The sequence below is a fragment of the Schistocerca cancellata genome, chromosome 5 (assembly GCF_023864275.1).
Source record: "Schistocerca cancellata isolate TAMUIC-IGC-003103 chromosome 5, iqSchCanc2.1, whole genome shotgun sequence".
Taxonomy (NCBI): domain Eukaryota; kingdom Metazoa; phylum Arthropoda; class Insecta; order Orthoptera; family Acrididae; genus Schistocerca; species Schistocerca cancellata.
Genome location: NC_064630.1, coordinates 826,372,525 through 826,395,109, shown reverse-complemented (window position 1 = coordinate 826,395,109; position 22,585 = coordinate 826,372,525). Strand labels below are relative to the sequence as shown.

Here is a 22,585-nt window from a genome sequence, read left to right as displayed (position 1 = left end):
GGCATGACATATGAGGAACAGAACCATCCTCTAGGAGGAAACCCTGCATACTGTAACCGTGACTGTATGGTACAGCACATATTAGACTGCGGTCTCTGTAACAAAGTATGATTGAATAAATGGTCTCTAGCATGGAAACCATGCTTTTCCAGACATAAGTTCATTAGACCTTTTTTGTTCCATATCCTCTCATCAATCAATCCCTAGAGTTTGTACACGGTGGATAAAATCACCCTGTATATTTGACAAGGTGAGTTCTCATGAACTCTTTCCAACAGTTGCCTGTAAAGTACAGCATGTTGTCTGTCATTAGTGTATCCAGCTTTTCTGCTCTGGGTAAATAATTCATTGTAATTCTTCTGATGATGGTGCTTGCAGTCATTGACCACACAGCATTCAAATTTATATAATTGGAAAGAAAACACTGTATAGAGCAACAACATATTTTACACCTCTTTTCCCTAGTGAATATGGTCCAGCCACATTCAAGAAAACTATCTCCAAGGGTCTTTAAGGCAATATTGTGTGTAGTTCAATTAGTTTTGACTTAATAGTATTTTTAGCCTTCTGACATACCCCACATTTCTGCATTTATCTGCAGAACTTTCCGTCTTAAATTTGGATAGTAACAGTAATTGCTTATCTTACAAAGGCATTTGGAGACACCATAGTGTCTCTGAACGTTGTGAGTGTGTAATATAAAGTTTCTAACTTGCTCCTCTGGTAAACAAACACACCACTGACTCTGCTCTGGATGATGCTGCTGAAACAATACACCTGGGTAAATCATTAATTGTTTTTTCAAACTATCATCATTGCTCTGCAGCAGTTTTAGCAATATCTTTTGCCTCTGGAATTCTTCTGATAGACATGCTCCATGCTTTTAGATGTCCTAATGCAGTATGGCTGTTGTATTTTACCTTTCACAAACAAAACCCTGATTTCTGAATTGTTCTCCACGAATTCCAAGAATTCGTCTGGACCATGTGGATGCCTCGATAAGTCATCAGCAATTACATTTTGATTACATGAGAGGTAAGGACACTGACTGATGCTCACATTACATCTTGGTATGCTTTCCCCACAGCTAATATTCAAACATTTTGAATGTCCATATTATCATAAGAGTTTCCAATTTGGTCATGGAATATGCTTGTTCAGCTTCAGATAGGGCCCTACTAGCAAAACTAATTATGTTGGGGTAAGCTCTCCAATCATATCAGTGATATGGAATAAACAAGCACCCATCCCTTGGGAGCCTGTGTCTGTAACCAGACAAAAATTGTGTTGTCAAAATCAGTTTGACTTTGTTTGGCCCATAACCAGAGATGGTTCTTCCATAGAAGACTCAATAGACCATCATTATTTAAAAGCAGTTGTGGTATAAATTTCATAAAGAAAGGTACTCATCCAAGATACTCCAACTGTTTCTTATTTGAAGTACAGGGCAGTATCTGATAGCATTGAGCTTCTTAGGGTCTGGAAGTATGCTTCGAAGTGATATTTGTGTCCAAGGAGTTTAACCCTACCCTTACCAAAATGTGCCTTCATTAGGTTGACTGTGACTCTGTATTCTGAAAAGCCAAGAGGCTTGAGTGTTCTGACCACATGGGGTACCAGTCAGTAGAAGAAGGTGTAATTAGATGAATGACGAACACTAACTTTACTTAACGAAGGTTTATTCAGCCCTTGTACATACAAGAGCATGGAGCAAACTGCCTCTGGCCTGAACACATACAGTATATATACAGCTACAGAACATTCCAGTATAATGCTTCTTGACATTTTTGGATACTTCTAGAATGTACTCAAACTGAATATAGAAATTAAAATTGTACAGTCCAGGTGAGTTTTGAACTCATGACCCTCCATACAACAGTTTATTATCATAACCGCTACACCACAGTGCTACTCAGCCACTTGTGTGACATTGCCCCTCCTTAAGAGAACAGCATCTCAATGTTATGACATCCTAGTCTGGGAACGAGTCATTGGTCCTGCATATTCTGGCTCCTGATGACTGATACTCGCCCTGGTGGTGATCTTCTTAGAACTTCTTTTGCTACTACACTCTTCATCACCTTTCCACTTGTCTGGTGCTGGAGCTTTGAATTTAACCTGGGTTTCAGGATCCTTGTAGGGCTTCATTCAAAGGACGTTGACCGTACCTCTGAACTTTCGTCGCCTTGTGTTGGAGTTGAAATCTTCAACTTCATAAGTAACATCAGACAACTGTCTTACAACCTTATAAGGTCCAAAGTAGCGCCTGAGGAGTTTCTCAGAGAGACCAACATTCCAAACAGGAGTGAAGATCCAGACGAGGTCACCAGGCTGGTAGACAACAGGGTGGTGGCTCGAGTCACACCTTAGGCGATCGTTTTCTTGAGCCTGCAGCATGTGGAGTCAAGCTAACTGCTGAGCTTCCTCAGCTCTGGTTAACACCTGGTTGAAGTAGTCATCATCCACGTCATCAGGATGTAAAGGAAACACAGTGTCCATTGTCATAGTTGCCTCACACCCATGCACCAGGAAAAATGGCATAAATCCTGTGGTGTTTGTTTGGCGGTGTTGTAGGCAAATGTCATGAAAGGTAGCACCTCATCCTAGTTGCTCTGCTCAACACTGATAGCATATTGGCCAAGGTCTTATTAAGGTGTTCAGTAAGCCCGTTAGTTTGCGGATGCTAGGCAGTCATCATGTGATGAGTAATGTTGCACTGACGGTTTATCCCTGTCACAAGATTCGATTGAAAAACTTTCCCTTGATCCCTAATTAGTGATCTTGGGCCACCATATTTTAATACAATTTTTTCCACTATGAATTTGGCTACCTCGGGTGCTTCGGCTGTTTTCACAGCTTTTGTAATGGCATAACATGTCAGATAGTCAGTGAAAATAATAATCAATCTATTACCACTAGCAGACGTTGGAAATCATCCAAGGAGGTCAATCCCAACATGCCGGAAAGGCATTTCAGCTGGTGGAAATGGTATGAGTCAGACAGGTGGTTTCTGAGGGACTGCCTTTCTCCTCTGGTACCCTTGACAGTGCAAAACATAGTGACGGACACTCCTAAATAAACCTGGCCAGAAAAATTACCTGCGGATTCTATCGTATGTGTTAATAAATCCTAAATCACTGGTCTCAGGTGTGTCATGGAATTTCTGTAGAACATCTAAGCGCATGTGTTTAGGAATCACTGGTAGCCACCTCTTTCCAAACGGATCAAAGTTTTTCTTGCAAAGTAATCCATTAACTACCTTAAATTGTCCTTTCACATCCTCTGACCAATTTAAGGCAAGCATAATTTGAGATATCTTGGTGTCCTTCTTCTGCTCGGCAGAGAGTTTCTGGAGTGCAGCAAGACAGTCACTATATTCATCAAAGTCTTGATGGTCTTGCACGGGGTTTCTTGAGAGACAATCGGCATCTTGGTGTTTTCTTCCACTTATGTTCACTATGGTAATGTCATACTCTTGAAGATGTAGTGCCCACCTGGCGAGTTGTCCTGTTGGATCCTTAAGATCTGTCAGCCAACAAAGTGAATGATGGTCTGTAACAACTGTGAATGGCCTTCCATAGAGATACCGTCAAAATTTGAACATGGCCTCAATCACAGCAAGACAATCTCTTTCTGTAGCTGAGTAGTTTCTCTCAGCTTTTGTAAGTGTCCTAGAAGCATAGGCTATAACCTTCTCTTATCCATCTGAAATTTTCACCAGAAGTTCACTGATCCCATACCCATTGGCATCTATGTGTAGTTGGTTCTCATCATACAGACCAAGTACAGGGTCAGTCATCAGAGCTTTTCCCAGCACACTGAATCTTGTTGAGCACCACCCCAGATAAATTTAGCATCAGCTTTTAACAACTCTTGGAGTGGCCTGGCTTTGATACAAAACTCTTTGATAAAATGATGGTAATAAGAACATAATCCGAGGAAGCTTCTCACATCTCTAATACTTTTAGGAATAGGAAGTTCCATTATAGATCTCACCATTTCTGGCTGCACACATTTTTTTTGATACAAGGTATACAAGTATTTTGATTTCTTGGATTAAGTTTCAGTACACTTTGTTGGAGACACATGAGAATGGCCCTCAGTCTTTTTATATGTTCATCAAATGTCTCTGAGAACACTATAGTGTCATCTAAATAATAAAGACACATTGTCCACTTCAGGTGCCTTAGAAGATTATCCATCATCCGTTCAAAAGTTGCTGGTGCATTACCTTAAACTCAGATAGGTCCTCAGGAGTGATGAACGCAGTTTTCTCACGATCAGCCTCATCTACTTCGATTTACCAGTATCCTGAGCACATGTCCATGGTTGAGAAAAACTTAGCCCCCTTCAGACAATCTAGTGTATCGTCAATTCGTGGAAGAGGGTAAATGTCCTTTTTAGTTATCATATTAAGCTTCCTGTAATCAACACAAAAGTGCCAGCTGCCATCCTTCTTCCTGACAAGAACCACTGGTGATGACCATGGGCTCTGCGAAGGCTGAATGGTGTCATTCTGCAGCATTTTCTCTACCTTGTAGCGAATAATTCATCATTCCGTTGCTGACACACGATATGCTCTCTGGCTTATTGGTTGATGGTCTCCAGTTCTAATCAGGTGCCTCACCGTTGATTTGTCTAATTTGCTCTTCACCTATGCATTGAAGCATTCAGAGAACTCTTGAAAAAATGCATGTAGCTTCTTCTGTTGTTCCTTATTGAGATATGGTGATAGTTGAGCTAGATCTTGTCTTGTAGTAGTAGCACTAATTTTGCCCACAGACTGCATGGGAGGTTTCTATGGCACTCAGCTGTTCTTCAATTAACGGCTCAGCATTTGCTATGCACATGCATCTTGGAAGGATCTGCAGTTCTCAGTGACAGTTAACTATCCGTGATTCACTGAATCCATTCATAAACAAGATGACGGAGGATGGGATGACCAAGTTATTCTTTAGTGGTATGCTTCTCCTACATTCCACTACAAGATCCATGGGTTGATGCATGGCATGACACATGACAGCTACCTTTCTACTGCTGACTGCATGAATGATCACTTCATCCAGCACACATCACTACACACTCAGATGTACATCTTCCTGTCCACAGTATCTCATCTTGTCTAGCATCATCTTTGAGCGACCACAATCTATAAATACCTGAGAGGCTTTCAAATAGTCCCATCCAAAAATGATGTCATGACTACACTCTTGTCAGATGATGAATTATAAGGGCTGTGTATGGCCACTTATATCCACATGAATGACACATCTTCCTGTGCATTTTACATATTTTCCATTAGCCACCTTCAGCAGTGATGTTTTGTTGTCAACGAATATGGTTTTCTGCAACTGGCGATGGTACTTCTCTGAAATGACTGAATATGATGCTCTAGAGTCCATGAGAGCTTGGGCTGGTCAGCCATCCATGAGGATATTGATATAGTTTCCTATTATTTTTGTAGTGATCGATGGCGGAGAATTTTTCTCTTTGGCGGCCTCTCCTCCAGGAAGGTTGCACCCTTTAGTTTTCCATGTTGCAGTAGCTAGGTGATTGGCTGGAGCTTCTAAACAGTGATGGAGATCTTGATCAGCGTGTTGGGGAGCGTCCTCTCCAGCGGCTAGCTTGCGGGATGGTGACTTACGTCATCCTGCACCCACATCTTGTTGTTCATCTTCATGGAGTTTTGAACTCACATCCCTGAATACAACAGTTTTGTATCATAAACGCTACACCACGGTGCTACTCAGCTTCTTCTGTGGCAATATTGGTACATTCCATCATTAATAGGAACAGATATTCAAACAACTTTTCATGCCTTACTTCAATCCCTTAGGCTGGAATTTCAAAAAGTCCCTTCTTTAACAATGCACACAATATAAGATCAACACCCTCTCCAAATTTAAAGTTTCTGCCCTGAGTGGTTTGGACTGGTCAATGATAAGTCAGTCAGTTAGGACATAGTCTTTTGTATATATAGGTTTTGATGCCATAGTGTTGTTAGTTTGTGTATGTTTTTTAGGTCTACAATGACTTTTAGCAATGAAGAATCAGGTGAGAATCCCCTACCTCATGAAGGATGTATAAAAAGTTGCAGAACTCATCCATAACTGCTGTTTTGGAAACAAAAAAACATATAGTCTCATTTGAAGAAATGGATTTGATACCTGCAGCTTGCAGGTTAAAAAGATTACTATAACATTCTGTTTGATATTTTATGAGACCATAGTGACTATATGCCAAAGTCAAAACAGATTATCATGATTTTTTGTATATTAAAAAGTGGCTACTGTGAGATGTATGGCTCAACCTTATATATGGCGCATTCAGTAAACTAACTCTATCATGGAATCACGAAGGCCAGCTCCTTGAGATTTCACAGTCCCTGTTCCAACTCGATCTACTCAGAGTCTTTGACTGAAATGGTGCTAAAGCTCCATCTCCAGAGAAACCACTCCATGACCAATGTAGTGCATAAAACGCACAGGAGAAGTGCAATACACTGCAGCTCAGTGCATTCTTCGTTCTTGTTTTGTCCTTAAAAGAATAATACCTCTTGAAAAGTTTCTTTGCGTCCTGTTCAATGAGAAAATTAGTGGCCTGGGATATTTTAGAGGGATGAAGGTGAAACTGAAGAAAGTTTCAAACACCTTGGAAAGATTCAGCTACAAATCAGGTGGCTATAATTAAACTTTCCCTATTTAACACATTATAACACAGAAACTAATTGCCGTATGAGTACTGTACTCAGTAACATTAATGTCCAGAGTATGGGTGCACGATTTCCATGCATCACAGCCACCAGGCATTGCTTTCATAGTGTCACATACCTTACCAGTTGCAGTGCACTTGTTGACATGTCAACATGAGCTTGGACAAAAGGAGTAGCTCTGTTTCAAAACATCAGTAATGCTGCAACTGCACTTTGAGAGTATCGCCGGCTGAAAATATTACAGAAGAATCCTCTTTCTCCACCTGCTGTGCAGAGCATGTTGAAGAAGTTCGTATCAACTGGAGAACTGGGTGTCACTCCGAGAAGTGGCTGATAGCTGGATGCACCATGGGTGGTCAATGAAATCACTGTTGCTATGGCAGACAATGCTGCACACAATTCCATATCATCAGACAGTGTACGTGCTATGTCACGACAATTGAACATCCCATGGTCCACTGTATGGAAGATGCTTTGAACGATTCTCAAATGGTATCTGTACAAGATCCATGTCCTACAGCAGCTTGAAAACAGGACACACAACATATTGACTTAGCTCTCCACTTTTTCACAAAGATTGAAGTTGATGAGTGTTGGCCCTCATCCATCCTATGGACAGATGAAGCTCATTTTTCTCTGATGGGTGAGATGAACACGCAAAACTGCTGAGTATGGGGATCTTCATCTCCCTTCTCTGTGGATGAAGTTTCTCCATACGGCAAATGTGTCACCGTATGCTGTGACTTCATGGCTGTGTTCATCATTGGCCCATTCTTTTTTGAACAGGTTGGCACTCAAAGACCAGAGACGTGCAGTGTGACTGGCCAGTGTTTCTGCTATATGCTTCGTCAGCATGTTATATCCGCTCTACATGAGAGAAATGTGTTGAACTCAACAATTTTCATGCAAGATAGAGCCACACCACATATCACTTCTGAAGTTAGCCTGCTTCTCTGAAACGCATTTGGAAACAATCAAATTTTCTGCTGGTCATTTCCAAATGCTTTGCCGGCACGATCACCTGATCTCACTCACTGCAATTTCTGGTTGTGGGGTCTCCTCTAAAGCCATTTAATCAAATTTTCCTAGGCATATAAGTATAGTTGTGTTGAAGGAAGCTTCACTGAGAAAATGAGATGAAATTGCAGCCAGTAATTATTTCAAGGATGTGAAAAGTGTAGAACTGCCAACAATAAGTCTGTCAGCAATACCACACAGTTCACATCCTGACGGTACAAAGTGCATTCAAAAATTTTTGCTCAGTTGTCGCTAATTTTTTTTGTTTTTTGCAGGAGGAGAATGAAATTTTTTGTGAAAATACTTGGAACATTTAGCTATACATTGAGCCTCCATCAGCTGTGATGCATCTGGCCCGACGTTCTTTCCGTGACGTAAATGAACTTTGGTAAAATTCTGGGGATTGACTTTTACACCATCGCTTGATGCAGGAAATAAGGTCTTTCTCACTATCAAATGTTTTACCACACAGGTGGGCCTTCAGATGACCAAAGAGGTAAAAATCAGATGGAGCCAAGTCCAGACTGTAGGGTGGATGAGGAACAATTTTCCAACCCATTTTCCTGATTTTCTCCTGCTTCATAAAGGCTATATGGGGTTTGGCATTGCCAAGGTATTGTCTGATGAGTTGACCCTGAAGTTGTGGTCTGTGTGTCTTGATGGCATGTCACAGATTGTCCAGTGACAAACAGTAATGCTCCAGGTGAACTGTGGAGCCAGGTTCCAAAAAGTCAATGAAAATGACACCATACTGATCCCAGAAGAAGGAGCCCATCATAACCTTTTGGCCTACTGTTTGTGAAAGTCTTGGTTTCTTCTTCCAAGGGGAACCCGGACGACGACACTCTGTGGATTGGATTTTGCTCTCAGGTTTGGACAAAAACAACCATCTTTCATCCTGGGTAATGACACCATCAAAACACTGTTTCCATTCTTCACCCTTGCACACATTCTTCCTCGTCATTTTCATTTCTATTATCATTAATCTGGTCACCCAATGTGCACAGATTTTTCTATACCCTAGTGACTGTATCAATGATACCACAGTACCCAATGACAAACGAGTCATGTCAGCAAGTTGTAGTATTGTCACACATCTTTCATTTTGGATGATTTGATTAATGGTCTCCTTATTCACGTCACTCACTGCCGTTGATGATCTACCACATCATGGATTGTCCAGTAGAGAGAAATCACCTTCTTTAAACCTCTGCAACCACCGCTGGATACTGCTGTGATCCACTGTGTACTCCCCATAAGCAGGGAGCAACTACCTGTGAATTGATGTGGCTGTCATCACCGGCCTTGAAGAGGAACTCCATCACCAATCATTGTCACAACCTGACATCTACTTCACAGTCCATTGTGGCTCACCTGTAAATAAAAGAAAATACTTTTATATACCAACTTAAGCATGTTCACAAAAAAATTCATTCTCCTCCTGCAAAAAATAAAAAATTAGAGACGTCTGTGCAAAACTTTTTGAATGCCCTTTGTAAGTACTGGCCAGCAGTTCTATCTCATAATTTACACTGAGGTGAAAAAAGTTCACCAGAGGAACATTCACACATATGGTGATCTGAAACACAGCACATCAAGAGAGGTAGCCAACAGACCTAAGGACATGCTTAGTTGTGCATCCTGCACTTTCAGACTCCTGAGCACACTGCTGGGTGGCATATTCAAATGGTTCAAATGGCTCTAAGCACTATGGGACTTAAAATCTGAGGTCATCAGTCTCCTACAACTACTTAAACCTAACTAACCTAAGGACATCACACACATCCATGCCCGAGGCAGATTCAAACCTGTGACTGTGGCGGTCATGCGGTTGGCACCATATAGAGCATCTTATGTAGCAGTAGTGTTACTGGTATGTACTGGTGTGATGTACTGTGGTAGCACACTGAAAGTGTTTCAGATGAATTGAGTCTGTGTTATTCCTCTTCCCCATGTCCTTGACAGTAATGCTATGAAGTTTGGTACTCATATGGTAATTATAACCACCCAGTATATATGCCAAGACCTATAGGGACCTATGAGGGGAAGAATATATAGTAGTCAGTATACTGGACTTGCAATGAGGACTGTGGTTTGGATGCCTGCCCAAATTTAGGTTTCCCTAAATCACTTAAAGCAAATGCCACAATGGTCCCTTTGAAAAGGACACAGCCAACTTCCTTCCCCATCTTTTCCTCAGTCAAAGCTTGTGCACTGTCTCTACTGAATCGGTGTCCGTGGGATATTAAACCCTGATATTCCCTCTTTCCTGGCTATTGTAAAGCCATGTAATCACATTTGCCTAGGCATGTAAGTGTAGTTGTGTTGAAGGAAGCTTTGTTGAGAAAATGAGATGGAATTGCAGCCAGTTCTTATTTTAACGATTTGAAATATGTAGAATGGCTAGCAATGGCTCTATCGGCAGTACTACACAGTTCACATCTTCAAAGCATGTACTGGCCAGCAATTCTATCTCACAATTTACACAGAGGTGACGAAAGTCACGGGATAGACTCACATTGACTCTGCAAATCCTTGGAAGCCCTCTGCAGAAATATTGACTCTTGCTGCCTCCATAGCCATCCATAATTGCAATAGTATTGCCAGTGAAGGATTTTGTTCACAAACTGACCTCTAAATTATGTACCATAAATATTTGATGACATTCATGGCGTGTGATCTGGGTGGCCATATCATCACTCAAACTGTTCACAATATTCTTCAAACTAATTGCAAATATTTTTAGTCTGATGACATGACGTTGTCCACGAATGGTAGCAAATGTTTTCCAAGTGGTCAGACACAAGCATTTTCAGTCAATGATTGGTTCAGTTGGATCAGAGAGCCCTGTCCATTCCATGCAAACACAGCACACAACATTATGGAGCCACCACCAGCTCGGACAGTGCCTTGTTGCCAACATGGGTCTACAGCTTTTTGGGGTCTACACCACTCTCGAACCCTACCATCAGCTCTTACCAACCAAAATCAGGACTCACCTGACCAGTCAAAAGTTTTCCACTCATCTAGGTTCCAACCGATACAGTCACAAGTGCAGGAGAGGCATTGCAGGTGATGTCACACTGTTAGCAAAAGGCACTTGTGTCAGTCATCAGCTGCTATAGCCCAAATTTTGATACACTGTCCTAATGTATATGTTTGTCGTACATCCTACATTGATTTCTGTGTTTATTTTGTGCAATGTTGCTTGTCTGTTACCACTGACAACTCTACACAAATGCCACTCCTCTCAGTTGTTAAGTAAAGGCTGTCATTATCCATGGTGAGAGGTAATGCCTGAAATGCACTCGAATCCGTGAGCTCTGAATATTGAATTCCCTAATGATTTCCAAAATAGAATATCCCGTGCATCTAGCTCCAACTGCCACTCCACATTCAAAGTCTGTTAACTCCTGTCATGTGGCTGTAATCACATTGGAAACCTTTTCACACGAATCACCTGGGGACAAATAAAGCTCCACTTTTCTGCCTTATGTACACAATGCTACCACCATCTGTATACATGCATTTTGCTGCTCTGACTTCATCACCTCAGTGTATAAGCATTTGTAATGTGTGAGTCACCAGGGTTATCATATTTAAAGACTTAGATGCTACTCACCATGATGGTACTAGGCTGAAGACAGGTACTTTTAAGATCAGACCTGTACCTAGTTTTTGTACTGAGTCAGAAGAGTGGCCAGTGTAGAGTTTTGATTCATCATATTGCATTCTGCATACACTGTAGCATTCTCTTGGATTGTAGCTGTTGTCACACCATGTTGTTTCTTGCCAACTAAAAAAAGCCCTTACCAACTGTGTCAAACAAGACATTTTTTCCTTTTCCTTCCATACACACATTTGTTATAAAAATATCATCAACACAATTTGATTTAGTTACATTTTTATAGAAGATATCAAGCGACATTTCACTGACTTTCAAAATTCAGAGAGAGAAACAGAAAAAGGGCAATGGAAGACTGTCTAACTGCTGAAGTAGGGCCAGTTGCAGTATAATAGGCAAATGGTGATGCATCGAAAGCTGTCAAGGCTCGTGGTTTAGGTTTTAGGAGGGAAAGGCAGAACTGTAAAACTAAAAATGGCGGAAATTAGTTTAAGTACTCTAGTTAGAAATCTTTTCCTATTTTAACTTGTCCTTCTGGTGAAGCAACATCTGATAATGAAAGTGCAAGAGCTGTAATTTGTTTTTTTGTTTTACTGTTACAGCTCTTTATCTCTTATAAATTTGGTTAATTTCATTGAACATAATTATGTATTTATAGATTTTAGATCATGGTAAATTCTGCTTTATGTTTTGAGTATGGAAAAACATTGAACCTTTATAAAAAAGCAATCTATCACTTTATTCTGCAGGGAAAAGTGCCACACATGCCGTTATATACGCAAGACTCATTACACCGGATAAAACAGACCACGGGCTACATGCGTTTGTTGTTCCCTTAAGAAATCCAGCAACTCTTCAGCCTTTTTCTGGTGTTATTGTTGGTGACATGGGAGAAAAGGTTGGACTGAATGGAATTGACAACGGTTTTGTGTTATTCAATAGATACAGAATACCTCGTGAGAACCTTCTAAATAAGACCGGAGATGTGACTCCGGAGGGAAATTATGTCAGCCAATTTAAGGACCCTAACAAGAGACTAGGTTTGTATCACATGTAAATAGCAATGAAGTAATGATTATTTTAAGGCAATAAATGAAATTTAGATGAAAACTGGAACTCTTAATATTAATAAGTAATACTAAAACTATAATTCTAGGAGCTTCACTCGGAACATTATCCGCTGGTCGAGTAAGCGTGTTGTCAATCGCCGTGTCGTACCTCGAGAGAGCAATCCCTGTTGCCATTCGATATGCTGCAGTGCACACCTCACAGGCCGGCAGCTCACTCACTTTGTTAGAGGGTCACTATCAGGTGAGTTATTAGGTATCACTATGAAGAACTGCTGCGTACTACTACTTCATATGTGCAAAACAATACAGAATCAGTTATTCAGATTTTGTCACCATTATTTTATGCTGGAATGGATATTTTCATGGCACTTGTGTGCCTGTATTAGGAGGTTAATATATTCCTTTGTAAAGCTTCATTAGCAACTAGTTAGGTTTCCAAGCCACATTGTTGCACTGTTGTTTGTCAGCTTTCATTGCTTGCTTCTAAAGTACATCCTGAACCTCCCAGCTCAAAAATTAGAGTTAATAAAGGGGTAGATACTTCTGATAGAAAGATCTTATGAAATGTCAGGTTGAAATTGCTTTGTTGGTGTTGCAGTTGTGATCAGACATTTATGCTGAGGAGACAAAAATCATGAGGTACCTCATAATATCATGTTGGACCAACTTTTGCTCAGTGTAATGCAGCAACCCAATGTGTCATGGATTCAGGTCATTGGAAATTCCCTGTAGAAATTTTGATCCATGCTTCCTACATAGCTATCCATAATGGCAAAAGTATTGCTGGTGCAGGAAGATGTGCACAAACTGACCTCTTGATTTTTTTCCATGTGTTCAGTGGGGTACAAGTTGGGTGATCTTGGTGGCCAAATCATTGGCTCGAATTCTCCAGAATGTTCTTCAAACCAATTACAAACAATTGTGGCCCAGTGACAAGACATCATTGTTTGGGAACCTGAAATCCATGAATGGCTGCATGGGTCCATGGATTTGTAGGGTCTGCACCACACTCAAACCCTACCATCAGCTCTTACCAACTGAAATCGGGACTCATCTGACTAGGACATGATTATGCATTAATTCAGGGTCCCAGGAGAGGCACTGCAGGCAGTGGGACACTGTTTTGGAAGGCACTCATATCCGTCATCTGCTGCCATCAGCCATTAATGCCAAATGTCCCATATTGTTTTCTGCACTTATTTCGTGCAATGTTGCTTGTCTGTTAGTACAGACAAATCTATGCAAATACTGCTGCTCTTGGTTGTTAAGTGAAAGCCATTGGCCACTGTCTTGGCAGTGGTGAGAGGTAATGCCTGAAATTCTCGCCACACTCTTGATACTGTAGATCTTGGAATATTCCTAACCTCACAAGGTTTGATACAGCCTTTCTACCACGCAGCAAGCATCTCCTGATTTTGAAGCTATAGTCACCATCAACAGAAATCTGGGAACTGAGATACGTGAACATTGTTTCTGCTCCCATATGCCATGAAATGATCGGTATAGTTTTCATAATTTTCATTTTCTTAACATTCAGCCTAATATCAGATTTTCACTTTCTACTTTTACCTTCAGCAAGAGAGTCTCTAACTTTTCCTCACTCTCTGCCAACAAACAGTATAGTATCATCTGCATGTATAAGGTTGTTTATATTCATCCCAGCTACTTTCATTCCGGTTTCTTCTTCATCTAGCCAGCCATTCCTCATAATGTGCTCTTTGTTCAGTTTGATTATATTCTGAAAATATTTGTCTGGATTGTAGCCTTGTACAAAAGTGAAACATAAATAATAAACAGTTCAGATAGGAAGAAAACAGAAGCTTTTGAAATGTGATGTTGTGGAAGAATGCTGAGGATTAAATGGATGGATTGAGTAACTAAAGAAGAAGGATTGAGCTGAATTGGTATAAGAATAAATTTATGGCATATCTTGACAAAAATAATGGATCAGTTAACTGGACAGTTTTGAGACACAAAGGAATTGCCAGTTTGGTAATGAAGGGAAGTGTGGGGTCCAAGATGTAAAGAATGTATATTTGTATGTTGTAGTGTTTGTTTGGAGATGAATAAAGCACACATTGTGCAGAATTTATTTTACTCAGTTAGTGAAATTTTTAGTGTAAATAAGTTTGCATATGTATAGTTTTATTGAATAACTGGGATGACTCATTGCTATAAGTATAAATATAAATTACTTTTTGTCATTAAAGATATCAAACATATTTTCAAGTATGAGGATTTTACTGATATAAGCGTCTTGTAGTATATGTGTAAGTAGTATTTTTGATACCTTGCTGTATTATTTACCTTATTTATTTTATTCTATTATGGTGTAACACTAGCTGAATTCAGTACAATCATGAATCTACTGTATTGTACCCTACTGTATCAATTATTGTACATTTTATAAAAAAGTTTATGATAGTAAATACTGTAAAAACACTGGCTCATCCATATGCTATCAGTTATAATGCTAATGGAGTCAGTAGAACTTGCAGTAAAATAAACAAATAAAACTAGCCGGTGGTGTTGCTCATATTCAATAAGACTGGACAGCAGAAAATCAGTTGATAATAAACTACAACAAAACAGTAGCCTTAAATATCCATAACCACCAAAACACCACATTGATATATCCAGAAATAAAAATCAATCAACACCCTATTGCAAATGATGAGGCTACAAAATTTCTTGGCATCTGGATACAAAGAGACTTAAAATGGGACAAACACATAGAACAAATTAATGCCAAGCTGAGCACGGGCTGTTATCTTCTTAGGGTTCTCAAACAATGCATAAATGAACAGGCAATATTGTGTGCCTATTATGCGTACTTCAATTCCCATCTCAAGTATGGACTCATATTCTGGGGAAATTCCCCAGCAGCTCAAGGGACTTTCAGAATACAAAAAAGAGCCATTAGGATTATGACAGGGAGTGGTGCTCGACAGTCCTGCAAACCAATATTTAAAGCACTGAATATACTACCTCTACCGTGTGTGTTTATTGTTGACACACAAATGTATGTAAAAAAGTATATGATTGGAAATGATGATAATACTTTAAAAAACAAAGATATACATGATTATAACACTCGAATAAAATATAACTTGCATGTACCCCCACCCAATACCAGTTTGTATCAGAAAGGTACATACTATCTGGGTATTAAACTCTATAATAGACTTCAAATAGTATAAAATGCTTACAAAATATTAGTGCTTTTGAAAGATCTGTCAGAGAATATCTACAGTACCACTGTTTCTACTCAGTAAAGGAATACTTGGACCAGAATAACTGTTAAGAACTAAAGCTACTGTAATTTTTAACATTGTATCATTGTAAGAACTACAACTATTGAAATTGGTAGCATGTTGAAAAATGATTATTTAAATTTGTATCATTTTGCACTTAGTAATAAGTCCAATATCATCCTGTACACTGTACTACATATGATCAAAGGACTCAATAAATAAATAAATAGAGACTGATTCAGAGCCTGACACAGTATTCCAGGAACTCATTACTAAGTTTATTGAATCCATGACAAACAATAATAAAACAATACCATCTAATTTATGATGACTAGGTGTCTATAATATGACAGTAATTGTGGTTACATTAACTGCTTCAGAAACTATTGCATTAGTTCATTCTGTCTGCTTTTACACTTTTCTCAAGTGAATTTTACTTATAATACAATTAAGAATGATATCTCTTTTCTAATCCACCTTTTGTTTTGATACTTGCAATTCTGTTAGGAGATATTCTATCCTCAGTGCCCTCATAGATAAAAGACGATTACACACTGGCAGAAGTGAATAAAAAAAAAGATGAATAACACCTTTCTTCAAATATTTACACAAGTTGTTTCCTCTGTTGGTAACAATTAAAATATTTATTATTTAACAATTTGATATTTATTATTTAATTTTTTAAACTTTCAAGTGAACATTTATTTTGTAAATATAGTATGGAAAGTTATGGCAGAATGTAAATGATGTCGTGTGGCAAGGGCCTCCCGTCGGGTAGACCGTTCGCCTGGTGCAAGTCTTTCGATTTGATGCCACTTCAGGGACTTGCGCATTGATGGGGATGAAATGATGATGGTTAGGACAACACAAAACCCAGTCCGTGAGCGGAGAAAATCTCCGACGCAGCCGGGAATCGAACCCGGGCCCTTTGGATTGACAGTCTGTCGCGCGGACAAATGTAAATAATTTAAGAGTAAAGGAGACCACCCACTGAAAAACTGTTGAATCACCAACAAGCATGCATGAGCATGCGCGTGCCCACACACACACACGCACACACACACACACACACACACACACACACACACACACACACACCTGTACACATACACTGTGTGTGCCAGTTAGACACACAATATTGGATGTGCTGTTCAGCAGGTTGGCTGGGGTGAGGATTGGCTCAAGTGGGGTGGATAATGGGAGAAAGTGGCAGGAAGTAGGAGGAGGGGTTGCGGACAGGTAGCTAGCAGTTAAAAGGGAGGCAACCTGTGTGCAGGCTAGGAACGTGGGAGGAAGACATGGTTGGAGCATGGGCTAGGCATGTGATACATAGACACCAGAACCAGTGATGTTTGGCACAAGATGAATGTGAAGTGGAGGGGTGGATTGGGAGGAGGTGACAGGACAGAAGAAGAGCACAGAGAATGAGATCAGGAGGATTGTGGTAGCAAAGGATGTGTTGCAAGGATAACTCCCACCTGTATAGTTCAGAAAAGGTGGGGCATGAGGTAAGGATTTAGATGGCAAGACTTGTGAAGCAGCTATTGAACTGGAGTGTATTGTCAGCAATATGTTGTGCCATTGGGTGGTAGACTTTGTTCTCGGTCAAGGCTTGGCAGCGGCCATTCTTTCTGGTGGACAGCTAGCTGGTGGTCATGAGCACATAAAATGCTGTACAGAAATTCTTCGGAGAGGGAGTAGGAGTGGCAAAGGGACAGGCTGGGATGCTATGGAGGTGGGGTGGCCAAAGGAATACCACTCTACAAAGCATGGGAATGATTGGGGGTGGGATTCTCCTATTTCCAGGCATGATGATAGATAAGAAAACTCATAGTGAACGATATGGTTCAGTTAGTCCAGTCTAGGATGATGCTGGGTGACCGGGGTGGGTGGGGGGGGGGGGGGGGGGGCAGTCCTTTGCAGCTTATTCTTGGAGTTGGTGGGAGGATTAGAGATGAATGAGGATACTAATGTGGGAAATCTGTTTGCCAACTAGATTTTGAGCATAGTGGGTCTTTGTGAAACTTTCAACAGGGAATTGCAGATACGCTATCCGGATGTGGCCAGGCTATATGGGGGTGATATTATGACATGGAAGGGGTGACGTCTATCAAAATGCAGGTACTGTTGGGGTTTAGTTGGCTGAATACGCACAGATGTATGACCGGAGCCATCAGAAAATTGGAGATCAATGTCCACAGAGGTGGAATCTTAGTTTGGGGAGGACCAGATGAAGCAGACAGGAAAGAAGGTATTGAGGTTGTGGAGGAGTGAGGATTGGGTTTCTTGGCCAGATCATTAATCAGTGATCCTGAAACAGACAAGGGATTTGATTGTGTGCATGTCAACAACTCGATACTTCTACTGTCAGTGAGTGGCCTCCTTTACTCCTAAATCATTTATTTTATAAGTTGTTCACCTGCGTTCCAAAAGTGCAACTGATCTTTACATTAACAACTGTTACATTCCATCTTGGATTTTCCATTGTTTGAGCCTTGCATTAAAATGATGTATGGGACAGCTAAAGTGATTACAAATATATGAAAGAAAGTCATGTCATATACATTTAGTCTAAAAAGTAATTTGTAATCTCATACTGGATTATCAGTTTGTAAAGTTTCTAAAAAAACATTTTAACCTAATTTATGTAATAATTGTACAGCTTGAGACTATATTTTTTTTTAGTGAATCATTTATTAGTTTCCGATTATGTCCTGCATTCTCATGATGCTTGACTATGGAAGAATGCCAGTTTCACGCAAAATAACCTTTTTTCTTATAATTTACAGCAGTGGCAGTTGATTCCGTACTTGGCTGCTACCTTTGCGCTGAAAATTCTCTCTAACTTCTTTTCCGATTTGATGGCTGACTTCCAAGTAAAAACATTCCTAGGAACAAATAAGGAAGAACTGGTAAGAAAATCATATTGCATGTGTTAGTAGCTGCTAGACCAGGCATTTAGAAAGACAATGGTTTGCGCTGTAAATATGGCTTCAACAGAACACTACAATATTAGACACCATCCTACTCCAAAGGTGAGTCCACTCACTGTGTTGGGTGGAACTTATACTTTAATTGGGGGTATGAAATATGATGAATTTGGCCTTTTCCCTTCAGATAGTGCTCCTTAATAGAACGTATATATATATATATTTGTTTCATTTTATCCACAGTAACTATTGTAAGAGCCACAGGCAACTTACATTTATGAAATCATAAAATATAAGATAGAATGTCAGTTTTCAGTTATTTTTTTGAGTCATCAGTCTTCAGGTTATTTGATGCAACCAGCCATAAATTCCTTTCCTGTGGAAACCTTTTCATCTTGTAGTAACACATGCAACCTACATATTCAATTATTTACTGGATGTAACATAAACTCTATCTTCCTCTAAAGTTTTTATCTCTGCAGCTCTATTTAGTACCATGGAAGATATTCCTTGATATCTTAACAGGAGTCCTATCATCCTCTCTCTTCTTCTTGTCAGCGTTTTCCACATATTTCTTTCCTCACTGATTCTACAGAGTTTCTCCTCATTCCTTACCTTATCAGTCCACCTAATTTTAACATTCTTCTGTAGCACCACATCTCAAATACTTCTATTTGCTTCTGTTCTAGTTTTCCCACAGTCCATGTTTCACTATCATATGATGCTGTGTTCCAAATATACATTTTCAGAAATTTCTTCCTCAAATTATAACCTATGTTTGATACTAGTTGACTTCTCTTGGCCAGGAATGTACTTAATGCCAGTGTTAGTCTGCTTTTTGTGTCCTCCTTGCTCTATACGTCATGAGTTATTTTACTGCCTTTTAGCAGAATTCAGTCAGTATATATAGTGTATATCAACTGTCATTTAAATCTTCTTGTAGTATGCATTGTTTCATTTCCTTACTTATGGGTTGATTTTGCTATCTAAAATTTTCTTTTTGAAATAATGCATACTGTATTAGGAATTGTGATGTTCTGACTATGCACTGAATTCTAAAATAACTATACAGCCTAGTCTTTTTGAAAACTATTTTGGTAACAAAGCAGGGAAGCTGATATGTTTTGTTTGCTCATGTGGCACTGTTGCTATGTCAGAATAAAAATAACCTCTGAAAGTACAAAACAGATATCATTTAAAGCAGTTAAATAATTGTAAGTGAAATCTTTATGTCTCTTACAGTAGTTCTGCCCCAAATTTTCCCCCAGTACTTCAAAGTATCGTTGCACATTTTTTTAATTGACACATCACACCAAGTTTAAATATTCTATCTTATCCTTGTCAAAAAGTAATTGTGTAAATAAGGTAGATCTGCAGTAAATACATGTGAAAACAAACTACTGTAGGCATGGAACAGTTTGTTGTTTTCTTTGATTCCACACTTACTTAAAGAGTAGCAGTACTTAAAATCTATAAAAAAGCACTCCGGGACCATCCAACTGCTGTGTCATCCTCAGGGAGGATGCAGATAGGAGGGGCGTGGGGTCAGCACACCACTTTCCCAGTCATTGTGATGGTGTTCTTGACCGAAGCCGCTACTATTCAGTCAAGTAGCTTCTCAATTGGCATCACGAGGCTGAGTGCACCCCAAAAAATGGCAACAGTGCATGGCGGCCTGGATGGTCACCCATCCAAGTTCCGACCATGCCTGACAGCACTTGACTTCGGTGATCTCACGGAACTGGTGTAGCCACTGCAGCAAGGCCGTTGCCACACTTAAAATCTGTGCTTTGGCATAATCATCAAGAATAGGTTTCATAAGTATCTGAAATAGAAACTTATCTTGTTGTACATTTGTGAAATGGATTGTTCACATCCTTTGGCAGTTCCCCTTTTATTATTTCAAGTGCCTTTGTACTACAAAATTCCATTATGAAAAAATGCATTTTCAAAAACTGTAAAATTAAGCACAGAATTAGCTTACCAGTACTTACCCTGATGAATAGTTTCGAATACAGCTGATATACGCACATAAAAGTACATCACTCTGTCCTGTATTTCAGCATTATTAGTCACCTCTCACCATGGAGCAATTTTGAGTCTCCCCAACCTATCCCTCTCTCCTCCCTCAGAAGGAGCTGACAGTTCTGAAAGACAGGACAGTGCTGTCTGCCTGCTGTCTGCTGAAGGTAGGTATGGTGAGCATAATTTTATACGTGGTGTGGCAAGTAAATAACAAGACCAGTGTCAGAAATATGATGTATTGCAAAGTTACAACTAACTTTTATCCCCTTCAGCATACTCCCCTCGCCTATATAAACACCACTGCATTTGTGTCATCAGTTGTTGAAAGGAATGCTGCAGGTCACCCATTGTCACCCAGTTCAACAGTGTGGGTGTTTCCGCTTTTACCACTTCAACACACTGAAAATGTGTTCACTTCAATGCACTTTCAATTTAGGGAACAGGTAACTGTCACAGAATACAGAGGATGTTCGAGTACAGGAATATGCTTGTCTGCTAAACCTTTTGCACATCGTGGCATTGTGGGCTGGGGTGCTGTCCTGCTGCAGAATCCGAGCATCTTCTTCCACAAATATGGTATTTTCTTCCTCACTCTTTCCCTCAGTTTGATCAGGACTTCTTTGTAGTAATTATGATTAACTGTTTGATTGTCAGGCACTCATTCAGTCATCATAACAACCCCAATATTGAGAAAATGATCAGTACTGCCTTCAGTTTTGACTAGCTCATTTGTGCATTTTTTCATTCTTTGTCAACTGCATTTTAATACAGCCCCCACCCCATGCACATGTTGCACAGTAGAAGATGCACAATCTTGTTACTTAGTTAAAATGCCTCATTGTTCTTTCGAATGAATTTCTCTGGCAATACTATATGCATTTTCAGCCATTTAAATATTTATTTATATTATCTACCTCTAGGATATGCTCTCTTAATGACAGCTGAGGGACTGGTTAACTTTTCCCAAGATTAGAAATAAGGTATTTGTATTTCTCATCGTGACCATTATTCTTAATGACATGGTTCTTGTATTGACAAATCTGTGTTAACAAATGTCACATTTACTATCTTATTCTATAACAATCTATCAGACACAGAAATGTATTTCCATACTCTCATGACTCTCACATGCACAGTCACTGCTGTGTTTTGGCATTGGAATCTGACCAAGGCTTGTGCCGATCTTGGTGAGGGTAGGTAGTGAGGTCCCAGAGGAGGCATTAGGTGGGGAGTGGGAGGTGTAGCAGGCTAGGTTTAGGCTGTAGTGGCACCTCTGGGAGTGTTTGGGGATGTGGCAGGGATGGGAAATTGGGCCACCAGGTGCAGCATTGGGAAGCTGTGCCAGGGGAGAAGATAGGAGACTATAGAAGCGGAGAAGGGGAAAGGAATATGCAGGTGTGATGCAGGATCAAGCAGGGAAGGGATACAGGCAGGTGGGGACAGGAACTAGTGAAGGTCTAGGCTAGAGGGGGTATGAGAATGGAGGATACATTGTGTAGATGGCTGGCACCTGTGCAATTTTCAGTGGGAACCCAGACAGCACAGGCTGCAAAGTAGTTCTTTAAGTTGAGCACACCACGTCGCACTACGTGATCAGCAACTGTGCGATCTAGCGGTCTCTCAGCCACATTTTAGCGGTGGCCGTTTGTGCGATCCGACAGTTCATTAATGGTCACACTTATAGACTGCTGCACAGTGGTTGTACCTAAGTCCATATGACTGCTTTCACATTAGGTCTGGTCTTTTACAGAGTAGGAGATGCTTGTGGCAGGACGAAAGTAGTTCGTGTGGAGAGTGAGCCTCCACACCTGCACTGACCGACACAGTGCTCGTGCCGCAGGTGGCAAAAATGAAAAGAGCTTATTAGGCTGTTGGGACCTCAGATTAATATTCTATCCACTTTCAGACCACAGGAAGGTACTGACTATATCTCTATTTGCAGGTGGCCACTG

The 22,585-nt window shown here is 40.1% G+C and overlaps 1 protein-coding gene across 2 annotated transcripts in view; it reads left to right on the top strand.

The window, feature by feature from the left end:
- Positions 1 to 22,585, top strand: part of LOC126187472 (peroxisomal acyl-coenzyme A oxidase 3-like) — a 315,427-nt gene that overhangs the window by 176,071 nt on the left and 116,771 nt on the right. For both annotated transcript variants that reach the window (XM_049928570.1, XM_049928571.1), the window contains exons 6-8: positions 12,104 to 12,394; positions 12,511 to 12,665; positions 18,468 to 18,590. In XM_049928570.1, coding sequence (XP_049784527.1) covers positions 12,104 to 12,394; positions 12,511 to 12,665; positions 18,468 to 18,590 — 569 coding nt within the window. The remainder of the gene's footprint in view (positions 1 to 12,103; positions 12,395 to 12,510; positions 12,666 to 18,467; positions 18,591 to 22,585) is intronic.